Here is a 20,894-nt window from a genome sequence, read left to right as displayed (position 1 = left end):
ACACAGACGGAGAGAGAGAGGGGCAGACAGACAGGGGGGCAGACAGACAGAGAAAGAGAGAGGGGCAGACAGACGGGGGGGCAGACAGACAGAGAAAGAGAGAGGGGCAGACAGACAGAGAGAGAGACAGATAGGCAGACAGAGAGATGGAGAGAGAGAGGGTCAGACACACAGACGGAGAGAGAGAGGGGCAGACAGACAGGGGGGCAGACAGACAGAGAAAGAGAGAGGGGCAGACAGACAGAGAAAGAGAGGGGACAGACAAACAGAGAGGGGGGGACAGACAGACAGAGGAGGGGCAGACAGACAGAGAAAGAGAGAGAGGGGCAGACAGACAGATATAGAGAGAGGGGGAGGCAGGCAGACAGACGGGGGGGCAGACAGACAGAGAAAGAGAGGGGCAGACAGACAGAGAAAGAGAGAGGGGACAGACAAACAGAGAGGGGGGGACAGACAGACAGAGGAGGGGCAGAGAGACAGAGAAAGAGAGAGAGGGGCAGACAGACAGACATAGAGAGAGGGGGAGGCAGACAGACAGAGAGAGGGGACAGACCGACAGAGGAGGGGCAGACAGAGAAAGAGAGAGAGAGGGGCAGACAGACAGACATAGAGAGAGGGGCAGACAGACAGACATAGAGAGAGGGGGAGACAGACAGAGAGAGGGGCAGACAGACAGAGAGACTGGGCAAATGTGGGAAAATTGTGTGGGGAACTTTTTCATAAATAAGAAAATGAAAGCTTTTTCTATATTAATAATAACTTTAAAGAGCAGGAAAGTGTAACAGCCTTCAACCCTTTTTAAGTCTCAGTATCATTTCTGAAGGAACATTTTTGGATTCAATAACCAAAGTTAATTTATAACTATAAATGTTGTACAAAACAAGATTCCTAAGACTTCTGCACAGTACTGTTAGGTGGAGTATTAGGTATTGTGGATATACAGTAAATCAAGTCGCTATTACAACAGTATTTATTTAAATGGTGTAGTTCTTCAGCCTCTAGAGTCAAATATAAATCTCAATGTTTCAGTCAGTGTTCGATTAGTTGGTCTGGGTGTTCCATCTGTTTACTGGGTGTTGCCTAGCAACTAATAAAACAAACCACTGTCGTTCACCTGCTTGGATATTTTATTCAATCTCAGATTTTGCTCAAAACCTTTGAAACAATGGCAGAATCAGACCCCACCTGCTTAGTAAGTCGAAGCAGTTCTTTATTTTTAGCTCTAATCGTATTTTATTTATAGATCTGTTTAAATCGTGATGGGTGTCTTTGTACTTCAGGCCTCTCTTATATACCTGCTGAGGGAGCGATTCTACAGGCAGGTGATAAACACAGCTCTGACCTTTCTGAAACTTTACCCAAACGACCCTGTGCTCCTGTTCTTCAAAGGGTTTGCGGCTTTAAATGAAGGTAAAATAAGATCAGGGTGATAATAGTGAAATTGTATGTTTAATGTGTTGATTATTAACCTGTTGTGTGTGTATAAGGACGCTTTCAGGAGGCTGTAAGAGAGCTGAACAGTCTGAGAGACAAGCCACAGGTCTCCCTGTGCTCATTGATGGCTCTGCTGTGGGCATACAGGCAAAGAGAGACCACCGGTGAGCCGGCAACAACACTCCAAAGTTATGTCTTCTATATAGTCATTCATGATCCACAAATGCCTCGCGGTGTATATTGGTAACCTTCTCTCGGTTCTTATGTAAAAAGCCCAAACCTTTCTTCTGCCAACTCAATGTTCAATCTTTCTATGGAATAGGCTTTTCTTTTCTTCCCTTGCCTTCTGTTCCCTTTCCCTTTCCTTCCCTTCCCTTCCCTTTAGTTTAGTTTTGGCTTGTATCTTTTAATTTTAGTGTACTGAGGTCTGAGCTGTCAGACTCATCCAGGCTTTATATCCAAACCTTAGCGGTCTTTCCCTGTAAAGAACATTGCAGTGTCACCCCTCAATTTCTTACATAGTTGCTCCATTACAATGGATCCCAGTCTTTGAAGGCCCAAATCCGTATCCTCATAGTAGCAACTTCTCATCTTTTTTTTTTTTTTTTTTTTTTTTTACAGTTTGTTCTCTTAAAACTTTTACCTTCTTGCTAGCTGTTTCACAAAAATTATTGAGGAATATAAGAAAGATCCTGTAAAAATAAAAATAATCAGTGTTATAGATACTTTTTGGGTAAAATTGTAATATAAATTCCACTTTCTTTCTCTCTCTGTGTGTGTGAGATGGAGAGGAGGTGTCTGAGCTGGAGTCCTGTTTAAAGACAGCCAGGAGAACAGCTGGAGAAAAGGCTCTGTACTATGTGGCACTACTTTACTGGATTCTGGGGAGAAATAAGAAAGCCAGAGAGTACATAGACAAGATGCTCAAATTATCCAGTGGATCTTCAGAGGTTTGTGTGGTTGAATATAAATAGTGAATGTTAAATTAGAGGCTAAACTGGGAGCTGTAATTCTGTATAATATGTAGTATAACATTTTAATGGAATCTTGTTATACAGCACTGGTGAATTATCTAATCTGATTGGTCAGAAAGTTTTCATTAACTTTTGTTAATGACAATATTGTATAGTGGATGAGCTATATAATATAAGGCTAATTCTTTTTTGTAAGGTAATGTTTAGATAACACCTACTGTATGGAAGGAGTCATCAGTTTTCTGGACTTTTCTTTGTAACGTGACAAGACACTTGTGTTGTCATTAAGTAGTCTGCTGAAAATCACGGTGGCATTCAGTAATTAGTCAAACATTGCAATTGTTAGCAAATTGCTGTATTATAAGACATTGTGTAACAAAGGTTTCCTCATATGGGGGACATCAACACTTAACTGTAATGTATATGTGACTTCTTTGTCAGGTCTGAGTCGTCTGTCCCAACTTTGGCTTCCTGTTTGGTCACCGTGTTGTTTATGATGTGCTTGCTACGTTTTCTGTTAACAGTTGCTATATATTCTAAAATATTGTTGACATATTTTAACTATTAACAGAGACATAATGTATATGTGAATAGGGGCATATTCTTAAGTGCTGGATTGTCCTGACCTCAGAGAATGATGCTGAACGATCTCAGGTTACTCAGTATTTCAACAGTGGCATTTCTGACTCTAACAGTGTATTTGGACTGATGGGAAAGGTACATCATTCATTATAACTTAGACAAGAATATAAAAGTGGCGTATATTACCTGGATTTGAATTTTCTCTATGTTCACAGATTGAGTTTTTCATGGCGAGACAGAAGGAGTCCTGTGCTCTAAATCTCATCAATCAGATCATAGCTTCATATCCTGACTTTATTCCAGCTCTGGTTCTTAAGATGAACATATTTATGTCTCTTCATAACTGGGAACACACAACTGAAGTGGCTGAAAGGTAGGCCTGATACCAATTTGGATTATTTTATTAGAAAAAATCATTAAGATTTAATGCGATTCAGTCAGATTTTCTATTGATCTGATTTACAGGATCCTAGAGCTGGACCCACATAACATAAAAGCACTTCAGATGTTAAGCATAATCTTTGCAGCGAAGGATGGTGATATAGAGAAGGTAATTATGTAGGTGTTCATGAAGAGTATGTATCTTTCTGTAATAATTTGGAGCAGCAGGATGACAAATAACTTGGGTGGTACTTTAGGGGTAAAAAAAAAAAAAGGCTTAAAGGAGCAAAAGCATGTCAGGGAATAGAATGGACCTTAAATAACACGGGTAGCAAATTTATTTTAAAAACTGTCTAGACGCCTGTTTATAGTTTAATAGTTAGTAGTTAGTTTAATGGTTAAAGCTATATCTTTTTAGTTATGTTTTAGCCAGATTTGGTTGTTCCTAAACAACATCAGCATTAGATTATAATATTTATGTGCTGCAGGTTAAAGAATATCTTCAGCTACTTCTGAATGCAGTTGAGATCACAGAGCCCAGCACTCCCAGTCTTCATGTGGAGGTCACCATGCCCATTAGCAGACTGGTGAGACATCTGCTTCATCTATCAAACGGATTAGAGTATGCATATATATTGCTTAATTAAGGGAGAATATTAAAAATTCAAAGTGATTCATTGAGCAATGGGATATTTCTTTGTTGTGCTTTTGGCTCTGTTCTCTACTACAGTAAAATGGGTTACTTAGTCAACAGACTTTTGTCATTTATTTCTTCTTAACTTTATTCCTTTTTAAAATATTTTTATTGCTTATTACTTAATTTTCTTTGCAAATTGAACTCTGCGACTGAAAGACATAGAGTTTTGGGTATTGTCCTAGGTGATGCTTTATTGGATCTGTAATGCAGCTATTTTTAGTTTTTTTTATCTCCCAGCTTGTCTTCAGCAAGTGATCCTTAAAACTGTATAAGCTGAAGGGACTGTTAAAAACATTCTACTTTTTGGACTAAAATAACTGTGTTTGCTGTAGTGCTCTAGATGATCATTCTACTGCTAAATGAAAAATTATTCTGTATATTTGGAGCACTTTGGTATCAAAGTTGCTATAAACCTTGTATGAATCTTGATACTCAGATATTCTTTAGGTCTGTGCTTGGAATATCACTTTTATCACTTTTGGCTTGTGAACGTTTCAGTTTATCCTTTATTATCGGCATACATATATATATATATATATATATATATATATATATATATAGGAGGTTGGGGTCGAGGGAGCATTAAGGGCCTTTCTCAATTTCCCAACAATGGCAGCTTGGCAGTGCTGGGGCTTGAACACTGCCACTATATTTCTATATTTTTTATTGCAATATATTCTGCTACATATTAAAATTTAAAGACACTGTGTCTTTGCCTCAGATTGACATATTCTGAATTTATTTATTTATTTAACACATCACTGCACATCAATAAGTAACTGTTGATACCCATATATAACTGACCTGATCTCCTATTCGCTATTCATCCTCTGTACACACCTTCTTCCTTGCACAGTCTTTAATCATAGAAAAGTAAATATAGAATAGCTTCTCGCATTGAATTTAGTGTCATCTATTATATCATGAACAATGTTTCTTCCAAAGTGGTTTTAAAAAAGGTGGCTGTTTTTATTTCTTTTCCAACAGTGTGGACACAATAGAAATGTTGTGCAGATACTGACATCGTTTTTGCAGAGATGTGTGTCCAGATCTCCAGAGGATTCTGCAATCATTTCTGAGCTTGGTTACCTACTCACTCTCCAGCATAAGTACAAAGAGGCCCACAAATTCTACACCAAGGTTCTGAATGTAGACACTGAGAGTGTGGATGCTATATCAGGTATAGAAACTAGATGAGAAAGACTTTGCTTTAAAATGCCCCATATCAATGGAATCTTGGGTTTTTTTCCTTGGTGTGTGTGTGTGTGTGTGTGTGTTTAACATGTTAAGGGATGATCAGGTGTGAGCTGATGGATGGGCAGGTGGAGAAAGCAGCAGAGCAGCTGGAGTTCTTCCATGCATCACTAGGACGCTCAGCAGTATGTCTGTGTTATTCTAGCACAGAACATCTGTTACAGCTTATTACAAACAACTCTATAAGAAACTTTTTAATTCTTTAAGACATTTTATTATTTAGAAATCACACTATCCAGTGTTAGCCAGATGAGGATGGGTTCCCTTTTGAGTCTGGTTGGTCTTAATGTTTCTTCATCACCTCAGTTTACCTTGTCCGTTAGGGATAAATTACAATTTTATATCCAGACATTCTGTAAAGCTGCTTTATGTCCAGTGTTAAAAGTGAAATATAAATGTAATACAGTATTTGGTAACCATGGAAGTCTTTATCTGGCAGGAAATCATATTTTTGCAAGCTATACTTGCCACAAAAAAAGGAGCAGCTCAGGAGAATGTGGTGGCCCTGCTGAAGGACGCCACAGAGCTCCATTTTCAGACTCTTCGAGGACTACCATATGGTGTAGACTACCTGCAGAGGCTCAACCTTACCTTTCTCCTTCAGGTTGTCAGCATGCATCTTGCCAGCAGTCAGGTACTTATTAGCCTCTTCTTGCTAAGTGATAAGTCTTTTTAGATAAAGAGTGACTAGTCTTTTTAGATATTTGTGCAGCTTATTGTTTATGAAATGAACAAGTTAATAACCAACATTCCAAACCTCTTAATCCTTATTATTTTTAAACATAGGATATTGTTGAATTTGCGTGTTTACTATATCTTCTTTTCCGAAAAGCTCATTTGGTTATTGTGTTCAGAACTAAAATTATTTTCCCAATGGATATCAGACTTGGTGCAAATAGCTCATCAGATTGTAATCTTCAACATTCTGCAGCTTGTTGCCTGAAATGTATGACAAAGATCGATGCCTTGTCTGTTGTAGGTAGAATATCTGAGTTTGATGGTTGTGACTTTGAGTGCTGCGATAATTTATCTCTATACCTAAAGATAAAAACTCATAAAATATAAACTGTAAGATCTGAAATAACGATAATGCAATGAATTTACTTACAGCAACTTAGTCATCCTTAAATGATCATAGACTTTGATGCATATTTTTTAGGAGTTTGTGCTCAGACTTAAAATAGTGTAACAGTAAAGGGGAGATACTAGAATGAATGGTGTGGTACCTTGGTGGATGGAGCTGCATAATGACCCCATGGGGGAAAAAATGTGAATATGTTCTATTTCTACAAGAGAGAGCTAGGGGAAGTCACATGCATGTAGCCATAGGGGGAACAATTGAGAGGTTTTTTTTTAATGAACTTAATTTTATTAAAGTTAATTCATCTCTTTTCCTTCAGTTAGATATTGGTTTAGTGCCTTTTGACATTTATTTGAATATATTAAATAACATCCACAACAATATTAGAGTGACAATTTCAAAACAAGGTTTGTGTGTCTTGTATATTTGTATTCCCCCTATGCGTTTCTATGGTACTGTTGCCATAGGATTAATGCTGTGTGCTTTGTCTAGCCTAGTCAGTTGTATGTTTGTAACTGTGATTGTTGGATGTGTAAAATGCCTGGTGTTGATTAGGCCACTGATCTATTGTGAGAGGTAAAGCAGAGCAGGTTCATACTAGCTAGCAGGTTCATGAAGCTATTGCTCAGTCATTTCTGTGCACTACTTTTTAAAAGCCTAAAATACCTTACAATTGGTGGTAGATTTCCCTTCTTTCTTTCTCTGGTTAATAATTTTGACTTAATAAACCTTGGATTGTCTCTGGGTTGTAGCCAAGGCTATATTTAATCACACTGAGGCTTGGTAATCCTTGATCTTTGTAACCAAACTCTTTTTCCCTGTCTGTAGGATATGCCTCATGATGCAGGTCAGCCCTTTCCCTTTGGACTGAAGCATGCCTATATGATTCTTGAGGCTGTAATTAAAGCTGCTCCTCGTGTGTCATCGAGCTGCTATTACATGGCACATGTTAAATTCCTTACAGGTGTGTGGTGATAATTAAAACACAGTGCAATCTGGCTCAACTGAATTAAATTACAGTAATTGACTATATAGTGGCTAAAGTTGTGCATATTTCTTGTTTTAATATATTGTTGTTTTTCTTAATGTTTAGTATATTATACTTTTCTTACACGACATAATCCAAGACTAATAACAAATAGCTGGAGGCAGTATCAGGTTTTAACACTTTGCACTACTAAGATTTCATTGCAGCACTAGGATTTTGTGCTTTCTAGGTTCATATAAAATTAAAAGTTGCTTCTTTTATATAGGTTGTTGAGGGCACAACTCTTTACAGCTGCTATAACACAAAACAAACATCTACAACATTTAATGTAACTATAAAAATATTATAAAATATAAAAAATATATAAATAAATATTATAAATAAATATTATAAAATATATAAAAATAAGTATGTGTTCTGTAATAAATTCTTTTACCAATTTATTATTCACTTTAATACATTAAAATAGTTGGCTAAAAATGTGAACACTCAAGGACTTGCTGTTGTAGGAAAATAATCAACCGCCAATCCATCATACCAACCTGCCAGGGATTATTTTCCAAAACAACACATTCCCTGTTATGGTTTCTACATTACATGTACTGTAAGTGGAAGGAAGATTTTTGAATAACTTAACATTGTATTTGAAGGTGATCAAGCAGCTGCTCAGCACTTTCTGAACCTCTGCATGGAGAAAGATCCCTCCATGCCCGAGATCCACTTACTGCAGGCCAAACTTCATCTTCACGCAGGAGATTACAGCAAGTGCCTTAGCAGTTTGGAGTCTGGAGTCAGCCACAACTTTGAAGTGAGTCAGAAAGTATAAATTTTTCTGCTGAATTCTTTCCACTTTAGTGGGCTTTTCAAAATGTACCTACACTTTCATAAACGTTGCAATATGGTGCATAGTTATAATATAATTAATTACAGTATATTAGAGTAGTTGCATCTGTCTGCTGGACCTACAGATTTTTTTTTTTTAACCAGGACAACATCAAAACTTGGTAAAGCCTGGATTGTGTGTGTGTGTGTGTGTGTGTGTGTGTGTGTGTGTGTGTGTGTGTGTGTGTGTGTGTGTGTGTGTGTGTTTTTGTTTTCAGTTAAGAGAGAGGCCACAGTATAATTTACTCAAAGCCAGAGCTCTGAAGAGATCTGGGCAGCTGTCTGAAGCTATCCAGTGTCTCCACATGGTGATAAGCATGCCAGGGGTCAAAAAGATCATTAAGGGACAAGAAAACATGATCTCTCGCAGTGAGCGTGTTTCTCTGTTCCTGGAGCTAGCAGATGCCCTCAGACTAAATGGAGAGCAGGTATAAGCTTTAATGTGAAGCATTTTTGGTATCTATTTGCTTTGGATACGATCTTCATATGTATAGTACATGAAACATATATGATACTTTTTCATGTTTTTAAAGCATGAGGCTACAAAAGTGATACAGGACGCAATGTGGCAGTTTAAGGACACCCCTGAAGAAGCGAGGGTTATGGTGGCTAATGTAGACTTGGCCTTAGCTAAAGACAATATTGACGCAGCTCTAAAAGCACTGGAAAATGTAATGCCAGGTGAGCCCATCTACTTACATGCCAAGGAAAAGATGGCCTGCATTTACCTTGAAAGGCTGGGAAATAAGAGGCTCTACATAGCATGCTACAGGTGAACGCACAATTTATTATTATTTTTTTTAAGTTTTATAATAAACTTAAACACCATAGTGCCTGTATATATAACTATAGAAAGTATTGTCCATAGTTAAAGGGGATTTGTTGGATTACTGAGTCTGCAGTGAATGTACATATACAGACAATAGCATTACACTTATTCACTTGGGTGGGAATTCTATCTGAAATGTTTATATATATGCGGCCAGATCCAATTTATGACTATACCTGAGCAGTTAAGGCCTCATAATCTTCTGCACACTAATAAAGAATCTTACTTGGTGATATTACTGCTTAATCACTACTCATATAAAGCTACCACTGTCCAGTAAACAGCAATGTCATGACCATGAAAATTTGATGGTTGTTCTAACTCTATGTTCTTACTGAACATTTTCCATAAAATGTAAGAGGTTTATAAATGTTTCAGAGAAATCTGCGAACAGCTACCAGGACCTCACTCTAGTGTTTTGCTTGGTGATGCCTTTATGAAGATACAAGAGGTACATGTGGATTTATCTAGGTATTTTATGTTAATCATTGTTTTTGTAGCCATGAAAAAATCAAACGGTGTTTATCTCATAGCCAGAAAAAGCTATTGAGGCCTATCAAGAAGCAGTAAAAATGGCACCAGATGATGCAAACCTTGCCAAAAAAATAGGCCAAGCCCTGGTGAGGACACACCAGTACGATAAGGTGAGTGACCTTGGGATTTTGTGTTGTATTCTCTCTCTCTTTTTAATGCATTTTGTGTCTGGCTTTTATGCACTGAATGATCAACTTATTTGTCATATGTGATCTGATTTGATTGCTCTTCTTTCAGGCTATTAACTACTATGAAACTGCCCTAAACTCTAGCATAAAGCATTCTGTGTGTTTAGAGCTGGCTGAGCTTCTGCTTAAACTCAAGCAGTCTGAAAGAGCCGAGAAAATCATACAGAAGGCCTTGGATCACGAAGCCAGTAATGCCTTTTTATATATTATATATTTGCTTTAGTACATTACTTTGTACTTTTTATTACTTTGTTTATTCCCATTTATCTACTTGTGTTTTGTCAGAAGAGCATTGCTTTCTACGTGTACTGTATGCTGTTTTAGTGGTACTACATTGCTACGTACTTGTAAATACAGATGTTACACTGAGATACTAATAAAGTGCATTTATAACACATTTAAAATTCAATGTTTAAAAAACACTGTTATATATTTCTTGTTTCTTCAGGCACTGATCTGAACACTATGATAAATGATGTAAAATTTTCAAGAATGCTTGTGAAAATTCTGCAGGCCAGGAATGAGCTATGTCTAGAGAAGATACAACAGGTTAGTGAATATTTAGTAGTATGTGGACACACAACCATCACACCAATACGTGGGCATCAAACCCATACTGTTGCTACCAATAGATTTGTCTTTATATACCGTAGCTTTAAGATTTCCCTTTACTGAGAAGGGCCCAAATATGTTCCACCATGACAATGGGTCCATGAATACTCAGTGGTTAAGTTGATGGACTACTGATCAGAAGGTCGTAAGTTCGAATCCCTGGGCCCCTGGGCATGTCCCTTAACCCTTAATTGCTTAGCTGTATAAATAAGAGAAATGTAAGTCGCTTTGGATAAGGGCATCTGCTAAATGCCGTAAATGTACTTGGTTTGGTATAACTTTAGTGGCCCAAACCCTGATCTTAACCCAACTGAATACCTTTGAGATGAATTGGAATCGCTGCGTGCATGCTAAGACGACTCCACTGGAAATCAGTGCCTTGACTTCCCTAATGCTCTTATGGCTCAAAAGACAGATCTAGTAGAAATCCAGCAAGTACATGGTCAGGTTTGGCCATAGTGTTCTTGGTACAGCACATATCACTTACACTGTGAGTCACTTGTCACAACATTATAATAACAAGTGAAGCAGACAGTATTCTAATATCTATACTAATATCTAATCTATCTGTATTTTTTCATCCATGCCCATTACCGATACATGATGATGTTGCTTTTGTAATATTTTATCAGATCACTATAAAGAAATAGTTGTGGTACCTTTAATGTTTTAAATTAAATCTTTTATCCATTCACTTATGTACTTTAATTTGAGACACTATGCTTTTGCACCTATTTTATGAACTCTTATTTTCCTTTCATGTTTCTACTTGTAATCAAGATCTCTGAAGTCCAGCAGAAGATTATGAGACGTTTGCCACTTGAGCAACCTGAGACCAAAGATGAGCAGAAGAAAGTGGCAGCAGCTGTTTTTTGTGAACAGGCCCAAGAGTATCGTAGGAAATCTGATCTAGAGAAAGCAAAGCAGTGTTATTCAGATGCTCTGAGCTACTTTCCAGACGACATAGAGGTCATGTAGTGTCCAGTGCACACCAAGATACAACATTAGGTCAAAGTAATAACAGACAGTCTACTTGGTAAAAAATATATATATATATATATATAATTTTTCTCTTCTGCAGATTAATCTACAGGTTGCTCAGATGTACTATGAACACCACCAACTTGATTATTGTGAAGACTGTTGTCTTAAGATATTGAAACTCAACGAGAATCATACTAGCACCACTATGGTAATGTCTATATTTGTGTGTACATCTGCTGTTTACAGTAAGTCTTTTTTTCAGATGGATACAAGAGGGTTTGGATGGAAACAGGATTGCTGCAGGTCAATCTGTTAAAATCTATTTAGATTTCTTAAAAATGAATTGGCAAAGCCAACTTTATAGGAAGAAAACCCAATTTCTCTTTTAGGGCTAGTGATATCTAATGTTTTTTTCCCAAATCACCACCATGAATAGGTTGGACAGTAAATATGTTTGCACCATTCCCAGTATCTTAATGTTAACAATCATGTCTATGTTTCTGTGTATTTAACATAAATTTAGCTGTTAGCTGATGTGATGTTCCAGAGAAACCAAAAAGAAGAAGCTCTCAAGCTGTACACAGATATCCTGTACAAACATTCAGGTAATAATTTTTACCTGAATAGGAAACTAATTTTTACACTACATTGCTAAAGGTTTGTAAACAACTGATCATCGCATGCCTATGTCACTTCTCCAAAATGTTGCCTGATGATGGTCCACAACTTTTGGCCATACTGTACAATGTAACACCAAATTTCATACAGCATTTTGTTCTGTTTGAATCAGACAACTTCCATGCACTGGTGAAATTCCTTCACATGCTACGCTGGGTAGGGAGACTGGATGAAGTGCTGTCCTTCTTTGAGATTTATGAAGCTCACTCTACAACTTTAGTTACAGAACCAGGTTACAGCTACTGCAAAGGCCTTTACTACTGGTCAGTATCAAGCTGCCTTCACTGTGAGTTCCTCCATTTTAAAGGAACAAGAGTATAGACAATCCATGCATTTTTCAAGCATTAGTTTTATTTAAGTTGAACCTAACTTTTTTTAGTATTTAGTCTTGATTTTTTTCATAAAAATTGTGTTTGACAATAAAAGAGCAAGTATATTGTTTAATGATGTTTCAAGGTCAGATACTTAATAAAAAAATAATATTAATGATAATAACAACAGATTTATAATAAACAAATAGCAAGCATGTTGATATCTAATAAATTAAAATGCCTAAACATTGATAATGCTGTTATACAAATGAATTTTACAGTGACATTATTTTCATAGCTCATTCAGCTCAGTTAAACAGGTAGCATATTTGAAGCATTATCTGTCTGCATTAGGCATGCATACCGTGTACAGGAGGCAATGAGGCACCTGAACCAGGCTAGAAGGGATGCAGAATGGGGAGAAGATGCACTCGAGCTGATGGTGCACATCTGTCTTAACCCAGACAAGAAGACATTTGGAGGAGAGGTGTTTGAAAACTCAGAGGAAGGCTCAAGGTACAGTGCTAATTTAGTAGAATTGCACTGCAAAGCCCCATTCAGGGACTGCTTTAAAGTTCACAACCTGCATCAAGCACTAAAATTAATTCATTAATTCATGTATTTATTTATTTATATTTGGGTTTAAAGTACCAAAGGTTTGCAAAGTATGCAAAGGTTGCTGGAAGGTCCTTGAGACCTGGTCAAAGCACTGAAGGTGTTGTAACCCTGTTGCAATTGCTAGGGTTTACTTCCTCTTCTAATTCCTCTTAATTTTTGTGCGTATCAAACCACCAGAGACATGACAATTGGTCAATAGTTTGTACTCCCTCCCACAAATTAAACACATGAGATGTGCCTGAAATGGTGGTACTATAGCACAGGGCTTAATGGTTTGATCTATTTCTGTTTGGTCCTTGTCCACTTTTGCAAACTAGTCTTAAATTTGTTGTCAAACCCAAACATCAAAAGGAAGTGTCCAGTCAGCTTTCAGCAAGCTTTCGACAGGGATTACCACTGATCAGTTGTAGGTTTGAGAATGGACCCACTACTACTAGATGCATTTGGCTACTAGGGGGTGCTATTTGTGCTTGTGCACACGAATCCAAGCCAACATCATCTCTTGAAAAATAATGTGCGCAGTGACATATATTTGTTTGCTTAATTCTGTTGTACAAACTATACAATACCATTAAGCTCCACCCACACAAAGTTGTGATCATTTTAAATAAGTGAAATCTACCCAGTCCTTGGATTTTTTTGGGTTTTTTTTGAAAATTTTTCTAACTTTGATGTAAAAGTTATGAGTGGAAATAATTATTGTAAGCATGATGAGATTTTGAACAAGGTGCTGTGGTTGCTAACATCATCAATCAGTTCTAAGGAGGTGGACAGGTTATATGCAAAGAGCTGTAATGAATATGAATATGAACCAAGCCTGATATACATGTGCAGCACAAAATTCTGAAGATGCCTTTACAGGTTGAGATGTGATCACTGTTAGAGGGCAGAGTTTATTTTAGCTTATTTATGGTCATTTAAACATGAATGATAAAATATTGATTGTTAATATAAAATACTGATATTCAGAACTATTTCCTTGCAGTTGAAATAAGGTGTAATACTATAACATAATCAAGCTTAAAATTTATCTATATTTTTCATAATTATATTCATTTTAATTTCCCAGCTCCACTGTGTCACATGTTCTTGATGATGAAAAGTTAATGGGAAGGAACATAGCCCAGAATCTGCTGAGAGAATTTCAGCCCCGTTCCAGATCCGGCCAGGACAAGGCCACTATCCTTTACAACCTCTGTCTGATCTACAGCAAGGAGCCGAAACAAATAGAGAGTGCTGTGCATGTCCTTTCTGACATGATAGAAAAGAAGGTAGAGCAGGGTGGTGTTGTTTTCTTTGTTGTTTTTTCTGCCTTTTCATTTTTTATTTTTTTATTTATTTATTAATTTTGGCAGAATTGACATGTATACATAAATATATCAGTGAAAACAAACTATTCCCTACTGCAAATTCTAATGTAATATTATCAGAGAAATGTATTACAATGTGATTCTAAAGCATTATATTACATTTACAGCATTTTTTATCTCATTTTTATACAACTTAACAATTGAGGGTTAAGGGCCTTGCTCAGGGGCCCAGCAGTGGCAGCTTGGCAGACCTGGGATTCCCATTGGCAGTCCAATACCTTAAACACTAGGCTACCACGTCCCATATTACTGCTAATAAAAGAATTTTTTTTATACTATTTATGCATTTATTAAATATTCACTAAGGGCTTTGGCTGTGAGAAGAAAAGCATCTGATAGCATCTGTTAGACCAACAATTTGTACCCTATTGAATACATTTCTTGATACATGGTATTTGTTGGTCTTCTGACTCACTTATCGAACTGACATTCAACCACAACATAAAATACTTGTGAAAAGTCAGTAAAAGTCTAGTCTGCTGAAATGTGAAAGTAAGAGCTATATCAGTTTTCTCTGTGACTGTAGGTGATGTTGGAGACCTCAATATTCGTAGTAGCACAGGCACTGCTGCTACTTAAACAGGTTCCCAAAGCAAGAAACTTCCTAAAGAGGATCAGCAAGATGCAATGGACCCCTGACATTGCTGAGGACTTTGAGAAAAGCTGCCTGCTTCTTGCTGACATGTACATCAAAACAGGAAAACATGTGAATGCTGATAAGCTTCTGGATGATTGTATTCGACACAATAAGGTACAAAGCAGTAATATTTTATTCTGGAAAGCTTCCATGTGTTTGTTCCTTTTTCTATCAACAATTGCATAATTTCCAACGTTAATAACGTTTTATTTTCGTATGGAATGCAATTATTCAGTCATGCAGCAAGGCATATGAGTATAAAGGCTTCCTAATGGAGAATGATCAGAGATACAAAGACGCTGCTGAGCAATACGAACTGGCTTGGAAACACAGCTACTGCATAGATCCTGCAATCGGTAAGGAGTTTATCGTAGCACAAAACCTTCACACTTAATAAAATCTTTATTTATATCATGACAAGACTATTACTTCATTAATATATTAGACAATTACAAGAGTATAATATCTGCCTCTGTTAATCACATCACTAACAGCTGATTTTACTCATCACAGGATACAGACTCGCTTTCAATTATCTGAAGTACAAAAATTACACACAAGCCATTGATGTCTGTCATCAGGTTTGTATAGCTTAAATAAATAAAATCGAAGCTGCAGAGTTGTATGCTATAGAACTGCTTAGTCGTATCAGACATCATGTTACCATAGAAGAAGAGATGTACAGGCTCTGGGTTAACATGTCTAACAAATTCAGTTCTCCATAAGCTTCTTATCTACCCATATATTTACATTTACATTATTTAAATTTGATTAGATTTAACTTTATTGTCATTACACATGTACAAGTACAAGGCAACAAAATGCAGTTTGGCATCTAACCAGAAGTGCAATAAGCAGCAAGTGCAAGATGTACAGTATACACAGAACGATTACAGTATTTACAATATGAACAAGGTAATATACAGATAAATATGCTATGGATATATAGGTATGGATATACAGGCTGGGTGCTATAGACATGAAATATACACGGTGTCATATATTATATATTATATTGACAAATATACAGGTGAAGGCAGAGTTTAGTAAGGTGACAGCCCTAGGGAAAAAAAGCTGTTCCTCAGTCTACTGGTTTTTGTCTGGAGGCTCCTGAATCGCCTACCGTAGGGAAGGGGGACGAACAATCTATGGGCAGGGTGAGTCTTTTAAGAATGCTGTGAGCTCGACACAGACAGTGTTTCCTTTGGAGGTCCTCAATAGCTGGAAGTAGAGGTCCTATAATATGCACTAGGCCTCTCTCTCTCCTGAAATCCATGATGAGCTCCCTTATTTTGCTGGTGATAAGGCGCAAGTTGTTGTCGGCACACCATGCGGCCAGATGCCGCATGTGTCATTATTGTTGGTAATGAGGCCAATCACAGTGGTGTTGTCAGCAAACTTGGATTAGTCTGAAGTACATCCATGCACAGGCCTGCAGTCGTGAGTGAAGAGGAATGGGTTCAGCACACAGTCATGTCCTACACTTGTGTTAAGGGTGATGGTGGCAGAGCAGATGTGGCCTGACCTGACATGCTGGGGTCTGTTGGTCAGAAAGTCCATAATCCAGTGACATAGGGAGGTGTTGATGCCTAGATCCCCAAGTTTGGTGATTAACTTTGATGGTATGACGGTGTTAAATGCTGAGCTAAAGTCCACAAACAGCATTCTTGCATATGTGTGAGCACAGAGTGCAGCGCTGTCGAGACTACATCCTCTGTGCTCCTATTGCTCCGGTAGGCAAACTGATATGGGTCCAATTTGGGTGGGAGGCAGTTCTTTAGGTTTACCAGTCGCTCAAAGCACTTCATGATGATTGTTGTGAGTGCTACAGGCGGTAGTCATTCAGGCACATCGGGTTACAGTATTCACTGTCCAGTGTCACCCAAATGAAGATGGATTCCCTTCTGAGCCTGGATCCTCTAATGGTTTCTTCCTCATATCATCTTAGGGAGTTTTTCCTTGCTACCATCTATGACTCTGGCTTACAAATTAGAGATAGATGTTAGAGATATTTATTAACATAATTTTAAACATTAAAAACTTCCCATTTTTATTCCGTTTCTGTACTTCTGTAAAGCTGCTTTGAGACATTGTGAATTGTTAAAAGCGCTATACAAATCAACTGAATAGAATTGAATTGAATTACCCACTGTTCCATTCACAAAATCTGTTCTGAAATCTAAACCGTAGATGAAATGATTATAGGATGTTTAATGTGTTAGGAAATCATGTAAAGGCTGTGTTTTGTTTTCTCAGGTTTTGAAGGAACATCCAGATTATCCTCAGATCCAAACTGAAATTCTACACCGGGCCCAGCTCTCTCTGAGACCATAAGCTCAAACAGATATTTAACCTAAACACATTTACAATACAAGGACATTTTATTAAACACTTCACTAACGGATTTCATAGCAAAGTAGACTAGATAAACATGCTTGGAAGGTACCATATTTTCTCTTTCCTGTAGATAATCAATATATAATCGATGGAACAGCATGAATGTCTTTATATACAGGTAAAATTGGTGGGTTTTTGTTAAATGTGAGCCGAAATCATCACAATTAAAAGTAACAAAGACTTAAACTACATTAGTCTGTGTGTACTGTACTTATATGATACACGAGTTTCATTATTTGAGTTGAAATAATGAAACTTAAACTACATTAGTCTGTGTGTACTGAACTTATATGATACACGAGTTTCATTATTTGAGTTGAAATACTGAAATAAATGAACTTTTCCACAACATTCTAATTCATTGAGATGCACCTATACTGTACATATTTAAAAAATGTACAGACGTACTGACTGCTGTTTTTAAGTGTGATGTTTAAAGTGTTCTAATTCATAGATTCTTGAGTGTGTTAACATGTGTTATGATTGTACTTGTAAAGGTGTTTTTAAGTTTCTAATCACCAGTCTACTTTCTGCATGAACTGTCTTGTATTAATAATAACAATGATACAGAAGCTGTGCTTAAAATAAATAAATAGTAGAAATCTAGGCCCATCTGCTCTTTTTCACAGCCTTGAGTCTTGGGTATTTTTCCATTAAAAACAATGAACACTCCAGAAAGATACCATGTACCTTTCTGTATGGGACTTTTATTTGCCTTTTTTTTTCATCCCAATCTTAACCCATTCCAGTGTAAATAACCCCTGCCTGTGTCAGACAACTGGACTCCTGTCAGGTGTGTATATATATGAGATCATTCTTAAAGGAACACTATTAAATCCAGCATGATGCACCTTGCGGTTCTCTTGACCTGTATTGGTAATGCATAAACATATTTACTTTCTTCATAATCTCCATACAGAAAAAGTAGTTGCTTTAGCTGTCTAGTTATTTTAGTGCATGTGTATTATTTACTGCTTTTCCTTTGGTTCTTCTTTATATATTTGCTCTCCTGCCTAATAGCTCTGAATGAATTTGTGGTTTGCAGGACTCATCACTGCCAATGCTCTTCCCAAACAGGCAGTGGACAATGAGGACCAAAGTGAGAAGGTTGTAGGTGGGTCCAATGCTCAGCCAAATGCATGGAAATGGCAGGTAATCATTTAATAGAAATGGCAAAACTGACCATCTATGAAATCGTCTCAAGTGGATTTTCCTTGCTAGCATTGTCTCAGGCTTACTCGTTAGGGATTAATATAAATTTAATTGAAAACTTTGTCATTTTATATTCTGAAATTTTATATTTCTTTAAAGCTGCCTTAAGAGAATGTTTATTAAAAAGTAAAAAAAAATGTTTTATTAAAAGCTCTACACAAATAAAATAGATTTGTGATTATTATTATTATTATTATTATTATTATTATTATTATTATTATTATTATACCAATATTATAAATTGATTATTCATTTTCTCCTAACACCCATAGATGATAGTTATATGTCTGTTTAGTGTCCAAAAGGAAGAGTGTTAAAACAAGTCAATGATATTAATTGATACATAATACAATCCCCTGTTTTGGCTCTGTGCGTTTTGCAGATATCTCTGCAGTATGATAACTGGAACACAGGCAACTTTGCTCATATTTGTGGAGGCTCCCTTGTTAGTGCAAATTACGTGATGACTGCAGCCCACTGTATCCTTGAGTAAGGCCTTTTCTCTCTTCTGTCTAATACTTACAATTTCCATGTGTGTTTCTAGCCTAGCATGTACAGTAGTGTGCAAACTTTTGTATGTAAATACTCATACAACATAGTACTATAAACGTATATTGGAACCACAAATATTAATTCATCTCTCTCTCAGTTTCAATGTCAAGAATTATCGTGTGGTTTTGGGGGACTATGATCTCAGTAAGTTTGAAGGCCGTGAGCAGGTTCGTGCCGTGACGAGGATTAAAGTTCACCCTGGTTGGACTGGAGACCTTGCAAATGGGTATAACTTTGTTTTTGTAGACAGTGCCATATTTTATCATTTACTTATGAAACATATTTATTCCATGTTATGTGCTTATATTGAGTGTTTCTTTCCCTTCAGAAATGATATTGCTTTGATGAAGTTGGACTCTCCGGTATTTAACAATGGTTATGTAGTGATTGCAGAGCTGCCTTATCCTGGTCAGATTTTACCCAATGGCTTTACTTGCTATATTACTGGATGGGGACTCCTGGCTAGTGAGTAAAGAACTTTTACAATTATCTGCAATAATTATGTTTAATCAGATTAAAGTTTAAGAAGCTTCTAGTTGCTTCTGCTCCAAATGATTGCAATTTAGACCAATCTGTTACTTAAAGTATGGGTTTGTTTGTTTGTTTGTTTGTTTGTTTGTTTTTGTTGTTTATTATTACAATTTTAACTTTAAATGACATTGGCATTTCTATATTTTCTACATGCATTATGTTACCTCAGGAACAAATTTGTAATCTATTGAGTAAATTAAAGAATGTTGATTTATAATATCTGACAAGCTCTTGTTTCACATTACCCTGTTCTCAGCCGGTGGTTATATGCCAGACATCCTGCAGGAGGCACCCATTGGTGTTGTGGATTACTCTCTGTGCTCAACTCCTGAATGGTGGGGCAGTGCAGTCAAGACATCCATGGTGTGTGCTGGAGGAGATGGTTTGACCTCTGGGTGCCAGGTACAGATATTTTACAAGCCTTGACGATTCGGTTTCATTATAGTTGTGATTAACTTCTGTCCTGATCCTGTGGGCCATTTGATCATTTCAGGGTGACTCTGGTGGGCCGCTGAACTGCTTCACTGATGGCTATTGGAGGGTCCATGGTGTAGTCAGCTTTGGCTCTGCTGTAAACTGCAACCTTTACAGCAAGCCAACGGTCTTCACTCGTGTGTCTGCCTTCAATGATTGGCTGTATTCTGTAGGTTTTCTCTTTTTTCTGTTAAACCAGAATGTATGTGACTTAAATGTATTGTTATTAAAGAAGCTTAGTAATTTCAAAATGATTAGAAATTGCACAGATGGTAACATGTTCAAAGTATATGCTATAATAAGATGTACTCAGATTAAAGACCTAAATAAAACCCAAAGGCCAGACTGACCAACGATAGCAACAGCAATACAATTTACATGATAAACATTACAATTTGTATAAATACAACATTTATTACTAATCACACTTATTATGATACCGTTTTGTTTGGCACTATAAAATATTCCTGATTCAAAAGTATAGACAGTTAACAAAAGTGATTTCATTTACAATGGAGAATTAATGTCTACTTCCCTTTACTTACATGTCTTCTTGTTTTTTTGACAGGAAATGGTGTAAAAGCTCAACATGCTTTGGGGCTGTTGAATAAAAGACCATCTGTAGGAATGTTAAAAGGGTGTGCGATTTATTTTTTTGTTTGTCTGCTTGTTGCCTAAAATAAATACAATATAT

The 20,894-nt window shown here is 36.9% G+C and overlaps 2 protein-coding genes across 2 annotated transcripts; both read left to right on the top strand.

The window, feature by feature from the left end:
* Window positions 1-1,109: 1,109 nt before the first annotated feature.
* Window positions 1,110-18,096, top strand: ttc21a (tetratricopeptide repeat domain 21A). The gene is made up of 29 exons (XM_060869686.1): window positions 1,110-1,192; window positions 1,281-1,410; window positions 1,488-1,598; window positions 2,218-2,384; window positions 3,003-3,125; window positions 3,206-3,363; window positions 3,456-3,540; window positions 3,860-3,958; window positions 5,056-5,248; window positions 5,359-5,447; window positions 5,762-5,956; window positions 7,232-7,367; window positions 8,042-8,199; window positions 8,492-8,701; window positions 8,807-9,045; window positions 9,481-9,553; window positions 9,636-9,746; window positions 9,874-10,012; window positions 10,273-10,373; window positions 11,217-11,405; window positions 11,518-11,628; window positions 11,944-12,025; window positions 12,211-12,361; window positions 12,764-12,925; window positions 14,097-14,298; window positions 14,924-15,148; window positions 15,270-15,390; window positions 15,548-15,615; window positions 17,291-18,096. The coding sequence occupies exons 1-29, from the start codon at window positions 1,166-1,168 to the stop codon at window positions 17,366-17,368; spliced, it is 3,933 nt and encodes a 1,310-aa protein (XP_060725669.1). The 5' UTR covers window positions 1,110-1,165; the 3' UTR covers window positions 17,369-18,096.
* Window positions 18,097-18,223: 127 nt separating this feature from the next.
* On the top strand, window positions 18,224-20,836 carry LOC132845600 (elastase-1-like). Its single transcript, XM_060869687.1, has 8 exons — window positions 18,224-18,307; window positions 18,477-18,583; window positions 19,026-19,132; window positions 19,293-19,421; window positions 19,524-19,660; window positions 19,983-20,128; window positions 20,220-20,369; window positions 20,769-20,836. The coding sequence occupies exons 1-8, from the start codon at window positions 18,274-18,276 to the stop codon at window positions 20,778-20,780; spliced, it is 822 nt and encodes a 273-aa protein (XP_060725670.1). The 5' UTR covers window positions 18,224-18,273; the 3' UTR covers window positions 20,781-20,836.
* The last annotated feature ends 58 nt before the right edge of the window (window positions 20,837-20,894 follow it).

Source organism: Tachysurus vachellii, chromosome 5 (assembly GCF_030014155.1).
Source record: "Tachysurus vachellii isolate PV-2020 chromosome 5, HZAU_Pvac_v1, whole genome shotgun sequence".
In the NCBI taxonomy this organism is placed as follows: domain Eukaryota; kingdom Metazoa; phylum Chordata; class Actinopteri; order Siluriformes; family Bagridae; genus Tachysurus; species Tachysurus vachellii.
Note: the sequence above shows the minus strand (reverse complement) of the source record. Positions and strands in the feature narration are given on the sequence as shown.

Coding starts and splice junctions, on each gene's coding strand:
- ttc21a (XM_060869686.1), top strand. CDS start 1,166: ATGGCAGAATCAGACCCCACCTGCTTA. Junction 1,411..1,487: donor GTTTGCGGCTTTAAATGAAG/GTAAAATAAGAT, acceptor TGTGTGTATAAG/GACGCTTTCAGGAGGCTGTA. Junction 10,013..10,272: donor GGCCTTGGATCACGAAGCCA/GTAATGCCTTTT, acceptor TTGTTTCTTCAG/GCACTGATCTGAACACTATG.
- LOC132845600 (XM_060869687.1), top strand. CDS start 18,274: ATGATGCACCTTGCGGTTCTCTTGACCTGTATTG. Junction 19,422..19,523: donor ACTGGAGACCTTGCAAATGG/GTATAACTTTGT, acceptor CTTTCCCTTCAG/AAATGATATTGCTTTGATGA. Junction 20,129..20,219: donor GTTTGACCTCTGGGTGCCAG/GTACAGATATTT, acceptor TGATCATTTCAG/GGTGACTCTGGTGGGCCGCT.